The sequence below is a fragment of the Limulus polyphemus genome, unplaced genomic scaffold (assembly GCF_000517525.1).
Source record: "Limulus polyphemus unplaced genomic scaffold, Limulus_polyphemus-2.1.2 Scaffold418, whole genome shotgun sequence".
Classification (NCBI taxonomy): Eukaryota; Metazoa; Arthropoda; class Merostomata; order Xiphosura; family Limulidae; genus Limulus; species Limulus polyphemus.
Window position 1 is genome coordinate 495915 of NW_013666028.1, and position 10947 is coordinate 506861.

Below are 10947 nucleotides of genomic sequence, written 5' to 3' on the forward strand. Positions count from 1 at the left end.
AAACTTTTGTTTATAAATCATTGTTTGTAATAACTCTTTGTAATAATCGTTATTGTAAATTGTACTGTTGTGTGTATATTACACAATTAACGATTAAAGTAACTTCAATATCCCATCCAAACATCAGCTACTTTTAAACTTGAAGAAATGCTAAGCCACCTTCATAAAGGATGAACACAAGAAAAATAAACCACCTACTATTAGCATGAAGAGCAGAAAGGGCTAGCATGTCGTTTCTTACAGCAACTGTTCCATCATTTTGAGATTCATCTGTATCCTCTGAACCTAAAACTCGCACTCTTCCAGTAACCAGAGAAACATCAAAGTCCTTCCTCTCCACTGGAACAATATCAGCATAAGCTGAAGAACCTAAAAAGGAAAACAGTAATTATTATCAGTCTTGCAGACTATAAGTATAAAAGTGACTGAAAAAAAATAAAAAGACCAAATTAACAAATTATTGCCTAAGACACTGCCATTTCAACATTTATCTCATTTCCTAATACTTTAAGTCTGAGTTTCGATCTTTTGTAAATCTATATAAATATAATAGTACTGTCTGTTATATGTCCATGTAACTACTTTGCAGGGTGAGGATGGATTGGATCCATGGGGAGATACATACAAATTTTCAGTTTTGCATTTTGCAGTTTTTATGGTCCTTTTTTACCACTACTTTGTCCCCTGTTGATAGATCTTCACCAAGTTTGGCATGAAGGTTTATTGGATCCATGCAGAGATTCATGCAAATTAATGGTTTCAGATTTTGTTTTGCAGTTTTTATGGACATTTTTTTACAATTACATATAAGGGAAGCAACTTTTCATGTCCTAAGATAACCTTTCACTAATCATGAATTTACATAACTTCCATCCAGGGGACAGGTACTCCAGCTAGTTTTATATAAATGACAAATTGTATTCTAGTCATAATTTCCATTATAATTTCTAACCTTATAAAATGAAACATTTCAGTAGTAAGAGTTACCTATTTTTCTGAAAACAAGCACACTTACACAAACATTTCATAATGGTTTTTTTTACATGCCCAGCATGAACATTTTAATCTTTATTTTTCATTTCTCTTGGAAAAACCAAAATACTAAACTATTATGAACGTACCTGGAAGAAGCTCTCTGAAATCAGATATATAATCTCCAGTCCATTCACGTGCTTTATTACAGCCCAACTCAACTTCAAATGGAGTCACTATGGGTTTGTAGTACTCCTTTGAGTCTATTAAAGAGTTTTCACCACAAGCTACAAGAACAAAAACATCTATTTCTGGAAAATTTGCTATTTTTGCTGGATTGATTTTCCCCATGATTAGTGTGTATGACTTTTTTCCAGCTAATTTAATAATTGTTTTTAGTCTGTCAATGATATCTCGATAATTTGACACTGCCAAAGTACCTACAAGTATTCCAATAATTCTAGCATCTTTAACACATTCAATTAGGTAGTACGATCTCTTCAGCAATCTTGAGCCTTCTATATTGAACCATCTGGAGTTCTTCCTTATTGGGTCATAAACACAGAATCGACACTTGGAGAAGTTCACCAGAAAGTTTTTCAATGAGAGAGTTTCGAGCCCAATGTAAAATATACAGTAGTCATCTATAACCTGATCACTGGGTAAATTAATTAGCCTTCCACATCTTCTGATAACTGATGCTGAACAGATATTGTTCATTATTTGCTCAGAATTACCATGTTGACTTAGTAGTGACAAGGTTATATCCAGTTTGCCGATTAGAAGGTTCGGATAACTTTTTTGAAGTTCCTCATAGACTTGAGCTGCAACAAATTAAAAGTACATCACATGATTCCAGAGACAGAGAGTGGATGTATAGAATTACTTATACAAATACACAAACTATGAACAAATTATACAATGTTGTATATCTACCTACTTTTTCAATAAACTGAAGACTGAGAGTCTTATGATTAATCTATGAACAACATCTGAAAAACTGTAATTATAGTGAACATGGTTAAATAAAATTGTTCCATAAAGCTTTAGTTTCAAAAACTCAATCCAGAAATTTAAATTGTTTCTTGCATATATTGCACATGTTGTGGAATAGGTTTAACCCACTAAGTATAATCTTTCAGTCATTGCATGGCTGTGGTGTATGTTCAGAACTCTACGTATCTATCCTCATACATGAGTAGTCTATGCAGGTCACTTAACTACTATAAATTACTATAAATACACAGCGCTGCCTTTAAATTTTATAAACCTCGTGCATTCAAATATAAAATACTACAACCAAACAAAATGTTTCCTACACAACGCACAAGTTTTCCCCTTAATATATAACAATTACCATAAAATGCCTATGCGTATATGTGACAACTATAAATTTATAAACCATATCAAATATTAAAATTGACACATTGTAATATTTTTTTTACTCTTACTATGCTTACAATTATAGTACTTTTTTTACAACTTGAGACAACAAAATAGTGTATCCAAACCAATTTCCATCTTAATTACCACTTAATTTGACATTTCCTTTTCACAAATTTATACTTAGGAAGTTACTAAATTAGCAAAAGAAAAATTAACAAATTATATACTGGAAGATTTGACAAGCATAACTTACGAGCAGAATGAGAGTAGACAACATCATAAAGCAATACCACATGAGATTCGTTATCATGAAATGTCTTTTTGAACTCTTCAACAGCATGAAAAGAATCTAATGGCTGTTTCCCAAAGACGTACAAGACTGGAAGACGAGACGTCGAGCTCAGACAAGAACGACCAAAGTGGATGATAGCATCGGCTGATACATGTTCTGCTGCAATTTCATCCACACAACAGCTTAGGATGGAATAAGAAATGTCTTTATCAATAACAAGCATAAAGTATTATAAATATAAAACTGTACTATATATATTTTATGTGATCAGAAGAATATTAGAAATGTTAAATTATGCTTTTAGGTTCTAACATGTCTAATCCATAAATAGCTAAATTCCATTATCTTTCTATTACAAAGTAAATTTGAAAATAAAAATTATTTTCATGGTTATTCAAATTTGAAACATACTATTAGTTGTCTTTCACTAGAATACATTATTTAAAAAATATTTAAAGCGACATTCCTGACTTCATTTTTATGCAAAACAAATCAGGTATGCAATTATTTGATAAGCAAATATTTATTATTAGTTCATTTGATACTGCAAACTTTGTAGCCCAAGACATTATCAGAAAGTGTTTGTTAATAAGGTATATGATTACTTTGAACACTCAGGTGGGCCATACATCAATGTGGCATGTTTAAAATGAGTGAATCAACGCGTGATGGGGTAATGTGGTCCACACCTCCATTAGATCTGCTTGGAGGGGAATCACATGCTACAAGTTTCTATTATGAACTGTTGATTCAGTTGGGAAGTTGAGGTTGGTTGGTTATGTTGAGCTCTAACGTCAAATAGTAGTCATCTTTTGAGGTTGCTGACGGTGATCTACCCTGTCCAGGTGATCTTAAAACAAGTCCATATCCTGTAACCATATTTAAGAGACTTGTTGCCACCCTGCAAAAACAGGTTTAAACAGCCAGATCATGAACTGTTCAAATCTCTTCACTGGGGTTCTGATATATCTCATTGTCACTACGGATTTATTTACACATGCTATTGTCTTTTAATATATTAAGTTATAACATGTTTCCCTCACTTTCATACACTAGTGAAATGTGTTTGTGCCTATCAGATTATGAAATTTATTTTTGTATCAAAGTTAACTACAGAGGTGCCACTAATATTATTTAATAACTGTAGTTGTACCTTGCCATAGCTGAAATAAATAAAATTCCAATTATGACTTAACTGTTCAAAGTAGTGTCATTCTGCACTAGTAAAAACAAACTATTAAGTGACCTTGCGATCTACTAATTAAACAATCAATTCAAAAACATGATTTTTAATCATGGTATCAAAAAATAGCTTTGAAGAAAAAAACTAAGTTTGTGTTTGTTTTTGTGGCAAAGCCACATTGGGCTATCTGCGGTGCCATTGCAAGGAATTGAACCCCAGATTTTAGTGGTGCAAGTACATGCTATCCCACCGAGGGACACTAAGTTTATGAGGAATTTACATGTGCCAATTATCCCATAACTTCACTCTGTAACAATTCAGAATTGAATAAGTAATCTGGTCCTAGTTACCTGCCATATGAAGTATCAGCCAAAACAAATACTTGACAGTTAACTTCCTTTTGGATGGCCATACACACAGCAGTACAGTTGATTAGCATCTCATCAGGAAACTGAAGAGCAATCTGAAGTTCAATAAGACAGAAACAAACAAATATTAGTATTCAACTAATTTCTCAGCATCTTTTTCTTTATGTATTAGGTTGTCAAGAAATTAATGTCACTTTTTTTAGATGAAAAAACCCAAACAACTTATATACCAAAACAAAACATTTATTAATTGAAATAGTCTCCATTCTTATCGATGATGCTTTTCCATCTTACAGGTTGTTAATGCCCTGATTATAATCAGAAATCACTTGGCTTTGAAGCAAAAAACATATCAATGTCCTCTTTAACACCTTCCACATTTGCATACGTTTTCCCATTAAGATGGTGTTGCAGCAAACGACAAAGATGGTAAACTGATGGTGCCATATCTGGAGAATATAGTGAGTGGAGGAGAACTTCCCAACCCAACTCCATAATTTTGTGTTGCATCAAACGTGCCAAATGTGGACGTGCATTGTCGTGAAGAATAACACCTATCCGATTGACGAGTGAAGGGCGTTTCTCATGAAGGGCTTGATTTCAACATTCCAGTTGCTGACTGTAGATCTCTGCATTGACAGTTCACTGTGGATTGAGGAGTTCAAAATGAATTACTCTTTTGATGCCCCACCAAATGAAAGCATCACTTTCTGAAGATGGAGTCCAGGTTTGGGGTCTGAAGTGGTTTTTGTCTAGGACTGAGCCATTATTTTTGGCATTTAATATTCACATAGAGAATCCATTTTTTCATCACCGATGACAATTCTGTCCAAAAATGGTTCACACACATTACATGCTAGAAGAGACGAAGCAATGTTCACACATTGAAAATGATGATTATTGGAGAGTTTGTGAGGCACCCAAACACCTTCTTTATAGAGTTTTCCCATATTCCTTAGATGTTTACGTATTGTTTCATGAGAGTCATGCAATTTCAGGGCCATTTCACAAGTGTGTTGCCTTGGGTTAGACTCAACAAGCATCTTCAGAGCATCAATATCAATTCCAACATGTTGCCCCTACCATCACAGTTTTTAAGCCTAAAGTCACCTGAACGAAATTTGCTGAACCATCGTTGACACTTACGAACGTTCAAAACATTACCATAAACTTCTTTGATATTCTTTGTGGCTACAGAGGCATTGTTTCCCTTCTTGTAATCAAACAGCATTACATGCCGGATATGTGTCTTGTCATGTGCCATCATTATGAGACATTAGAGTATACTAAACTTTACACATTATATAGACTACACTAACGTGACATTTAGGCAGTTCATTTAACTATTATAGATGATGTACGTTTTTTTTGGAGGGGGGGTTATTGAAAGTGCTCCAAAATGCAACATTAATTTCTGGATGCCCTCTATATATAAACACACACTTAACACTTAACTGATGCAGCTGATTACCTGTAAGCAGTGACTATATCAGATAGTGTCATGTAAACTAACTGATTAATCTAAATTATGATTAAACTTATTATTCAAAATCAGTCTTTCCGAGTATTCCAACAATCCAAATAATCAACATAACGCAACCAAACTTATTCAGTGCAACATCTGCTTGTTGTGGTAAAGCTACCAAATCTATCTGCCACTGTCACAACTTTTAAACTACCAGCTAGAGGGAAGACAACTGGATGCTAGCACCCATCACAAATAGTTTGTACTAATTGATTAATGGAACTGTTGATTAATTGATTAGTAAATACCACTAATCACCCAGTGCTAATACATATAAAATGTTATATCACTCACTATTTGACTGGTATTTAATTAAATTATATTATGTAGATAAGAGCCAGTCACACAGGACATTTTGAACTTGAGCATCTGATGTTGCTTCACTAATAACAAATTTAATGTTTTTATAGTTTAGAACATATGAAGCTCCATGATGAAAACCTTCTGGAAGGTATGTAACAGATACTAAGCCTAAAACTATAAATCATATATGCATATATTGTAAATATGATTAATTTGTTACTTGTATATGTAAATATAGTTTTGTGATATATATGCAAATTATTTTATACACATATTATAGTGCAGATACTTTACTTTCGAGTGCTACTAATAAAAAAGTTTATTTTTCAAGTTAAAAAACTAATATCATATATACTCACTTTGGTATATCCATTTTCTTTAATCCAATGAACACACTTCTTTAACTCGTACTCTTCTTCTAGATCCTCGGATGACAGTTTCATGCACTCATTCTTGGACAGATTTACTGACCGTCCAATCACTTCAGAATCACTGCTACTAAATACTAACGACATTCTTCTTCCTAGATGATGAACTATCAGCTTTTTATATTTTCTGTGTTACAAATACTTGAAAACTGCATTAAAAATATATATTGACCATTGTTAAAAGATTTTTCTTCAAATGAGTGATAGATTCACATTTACTTAAATAAAACTGATCATTAATTTGTTATGCATTTAGTCTTTTCTTTTTTCAATAAGAATCAGCATATAAACATTCTACCTAATAAAAACACTCACCCAGATCTGCAGCGATGTAACTAATCCATTAGTTCTTTGGGTTAATATTATAATAGCTCATTCTAGAAAAAGTAAAAAAAGGATCAATGTTAGATAAAAACACCAATAACCGTTCACAATTCACTGATTGCAAAGCTGTTTAGTGATGAAAAAAGTATTTTTAATTTAAACTTAAGTACAGGTGAGGGAACAAAAGTTCTTCCATAATATCAAGGTTAGAGGTGGGAAATTAACTCATTGATTATATCAGTAATTGTGACATAAAATAACAAACTAATCAAAATCACTGTTTCCAATTACTATTGTTTTTAAACATTCCAACTATCCAAGTAATCAAAATATTGCCATTATGATTTCTCATTATTTTGATTAATTCAAGGTTGTTCAGCTTCACTGATTAGTGTTAAGACTCATGAAAGTAATCAACTAATCAAAATTAGCATTTCTAATTATTTCCACTATTCAAGTCTCACGAGAGAATAATTAAATGTAATCAATTAATGAGTCCAACCATTAACTGATAAGCACATTCTACTAATCACCAAACTTTATTCAAAGTTACCCCTTACATACACAAGACAGCCAAATGTAACTCTTCATAATCATATATCTATCAAACATGTACTTAAAGTAATTTAAATAGCACACAACACATATGATGCAACTATTTCTTAAGTCTTATAACTCTTAATTAGAAAATAATAGCCTTCAAAAATTTAACTTTCATTTCTAAAACATGCTGAGCAAAGTGTTGAGGTAGGAGGCTAACTGCTATTTTTCAAAACTCCAATGATCTTGTGTAACTTTTATTAATAATATACCTGGACAAGAACACTTAAATACTACTGAAACCAACTGTAGAACTAATGATTAATGTCCAAAATTTCACAAAAGTTGACTCTCCATATATTTCAAGAGAAACATTGGGTGGCTAATGGCTAACCTAATACAGAAAATGTCAATGAGATTTAAGATATTTTTGTTAGTTCAGTCAAGCAAGTTGAAAAGTAAATTTTGTATACCAAACAAAAGCCTTTTCCTAAAACAATGATAGAGAAAATTAGTAATTAGTAAATAAAAACTTCCCAGCTTATAAGAACATAAAATTAACTAATTAAATGGAGGAAGCAGAAACGTATCTAAAACAAAAAGAAGTTAAAATATTTATAAGCAAGGCAAAGACAAGAAATAAAATTTTCTTGACTTGCAAAACTTCTTCAAAAGAAAGCTTTTAGCCTGCTTTACATATTAGGCTATTATTATACCAACTTCACAGCTTAGCATAAGCAGTAATTTATCTCAGATTTTCTGCTCCTCTAAAGGTGTATTGTTTGAGTTGTTTAATGGGTTTTTGTTAGTAAAAAAATGTTTTTAGGAAGGACAAACATCAAATCAACAACATTACTTGAAGCCAACAGCTAGTATTTGTATGTTCCATAAGGTATACTCTGTTATTTCTTCTTTATTACTTTCATTAACAGTAATGATTAGAATATTTAATGTATCTAATTTTATTGCTTTTTTTTATTATAATGATTGTTTTGCATTGTTAGTTTAATAATATATTTAGGACTAACCTACATCTCCTAAGCTGGTCAAACCTCTTGAGACATTATTGATATTAATCCAAAAGTATCGTTAACAGCAAGGTTACCCAATTGATGAAATGAAAATGTAAGAAAGGTATATTTACTTATATTCTGTACCAGGTTGATTTTTAGTTCTGTTCTAAGCAGGTAGTTTACTCTAATCCAAAGTTAATATTCTAAAAATTTTAGGATGATATGTTCCACAGGAAAATTTTTAAAAAAGCTCAAAGGGCTAACCGTTATCATTTAAATATTTATCAAACTTTCCCTTCTCTTAAATTTACTACATCCAACACATCTAAAGGTGGCCCTTTCTAAGGGCTCAAGAGCTAACAGCCTTTAAAAAAGTAAAATTGTCTTGGCTGAAGATGACTGCCACCCTGCTAAAATTTATATATGTCTTTTTGTCCTACCATTCTCACAATTAAATATACAAAAAGCATCTGAAATTTTCATTTGCTATTTTGCTGGCTGAAAAACTGTGTAGTACATTAAAAGCAGATTTAACCACTGAAAAAGAAAACACAGCAATAAAATTATTTATTTCTTCTGTTACCTTTTTTAGAAGTTTCACTTTGCATTACATTCAAATATTGTAAGTGTAATTCATTTATTATTATACTTTATATGTAACTTGACACCATACAGAGGTATGCCACACATTTTTGAACAAAACTGTCAAATATTCAGTATTTCATTACATGAACCTTTGAAGTATACACACCAGTCTAATTATCAGACCACTTTTAGTCCTAACGAAATTTACCCTAAAATATAAAATCTAGGAGACTAGTGTAATATGGGGCTCTAAACACTATTTTTGAAATCTCTTTTTTTTTGTCAATAACATGTTAGAATTATTACTAAGAGTAACATAGAAAAGCATTTGGAAAACTGGCATTTCTTAGCATAGCTTTACAATAGAATAGGGTTTCTTGTTTTATCAGCTGTTACTTTTTTTATGGTTTCCACTATTTTGAAGAACACTCTGGCTGTTAATGTCTACATTAATTTTTAAAAAAGTCTTTGATAAAGTGCCTCATAAGAAGTCACTTGTTCACAAGGTTAATAATTTGGACAGTTTCTTGAACAATGTTATTTCCACATGCATTGACGAAACTATGGTGATGTAAGCTACAGCTGCTATTGAGAATGCTTCCCATACTAAATATCAACTTGACAGTCTCAGTGATTATGTCAGAATGCTAAAAACTACTTTTAATATTTAGAAGTATAACTTGGTCCTTGGCTTATGTTAGAGGCTCATGTTCTGGAAAAAATACTTAAATAACTTTAAATAAAAAATTAAACAGTGAAAAACCACTTGCACTTTCAGTTATGAATTATCTTTTCCTTTAGATACAATTATTAAAAGTTTTAATTTTCATTCAATTATATGCACAAAGGTCTAATAATTGTTAATGAGACTTGTTCTAATAGCAAACACTTTATTGACAAAAGTCAGATAAGTAAATCGAGTTTTAAAAGCTTCTCACCCTAAATATTTGCAGTGTTGAGACTTACAATGTCAATTTAACATTAATATATATATATATATATAATATAATACAGGCCTTTGGGTTTAGAATTAGATTCACTCACTCAGTTAGAATAATTTGTTAATGTAATATTAGGTAGATCTATAGATTTTAGGGTCCTCATGACATTAGTTACTTGGGTTTGTTTTAAGATATAACTTAATACATTATTATTCCTCTTATAGTTGAAGTTATACTACTTATCAGAAATATTTCTTGTTTTCTTTTCTAACTTAACAGTAATATTAACGACAGATTCATTACACGTGTACACTTACGCCTAACAATACAACTTACGTTTAAACAATAAAAACGGTATTTTCAATGAAACAAACAACCCTCATTATCACGAGCGTGAAAGGTGACGGCATCACTCAACTTGATGGGGTTAACCAATCATAAGAAAACGAATTATTCTTTCTGGCATTATTGAGCATGCGTTTTGCTATTCTTCGTGCTCACGATGAAAGAAAATAAATCAGCGATATTAATACGGTATTTATATGCCACGGTAACATTACAGCCACTTTTCGTTGAAAGATTTTCACAAGCTGTAATAAAACCTTTTAAATTAGCATTTTTACGCCAATTCTGTCCTGCTAAAGCCAGCAAGTAACATTTTGTCACTTTCGTTCTCAGTATCTATATAAATATAATAGAACTGTCTGTTGTATGTCCCTGTAACTATTTCGCAGGGTGTGAATGAATCTTCACCAAAATTTGTATGGAGGTTCAATAGGTCCATGCGGGGATAAATACAACTTTTCAGTGTTGCGTTTGTCGGTTTTTACCACTATTCGCCCCCTGTTGATAGATCTTCACCAAATTTGGTGTGGGGGGTCATTGGGTCCATGGGGGAGATACATACAAATGTTTAGTTTTGCGGTTTTTATGGGAGTTTTTGCGTTTTTTTATAATTACGTATAAGAGAAGCAACTTTTCATGTCCTAAGATAACCTTTTATTAATCATGAATTTACAGGACTTCCGTCAAGTGGCACAGCGGACTTACAACGCTAGAAACCGGGTTTCGATACCCGTGGTGGGCA

At 32.0% G+C, this 10947-nt stretch overlaps 1 protein-coding gene across 4 annotated transcripts in view; it reads right to left on the minus strand.

The window, feature by feature from the left end:
- LOC106458119 (2-(3-amino-3-carboxypropyl)histidine synthase subunit 2-like) overlaps positions 1-10278 on the minus strand; it is a 12008-nt gene extending 1730 nt beyond the window's left edge. Inside the window, exons 1-7 of one of the 4 annotated variants that reach the window (XM_013917578.2) lie at positions 10197-10278; positions 6773-6834; positions 6389-6552; positions 4184-4296; positions 2612-2832; positions 1122-1796; positions 199-369 (exon numbers count right to left, since the gene is read on the minus strand). In XM_013917578.2, coding sequence (XP_013773032.1) covers positions 199-369; positions 1122-1796; positions 2612-2832; positions 4184-4296; positions 6389-6544 — 1336 coding nt within the window. In that variant the 5' untranslated portion in view covers positions 6545-6552; positions 6773-6834; positions 10197-10278. Of the gene's footprint in view, positions 1-198; positions 370-1121; positions 1797-2611; positions 2833-4183; positions 4297-6388; positions 6572-6772; positions 6835-9857; positions 9876-10196 lie in introns of those variants that run through there. The other 3 variants (XM_022384265.1, XM_022384266.1, XM_022384264.1) reach the window with 3 other exon arrangements.
- Between the last annotated feature and the right edge of the window lie 669 nt (positions 10279-10947).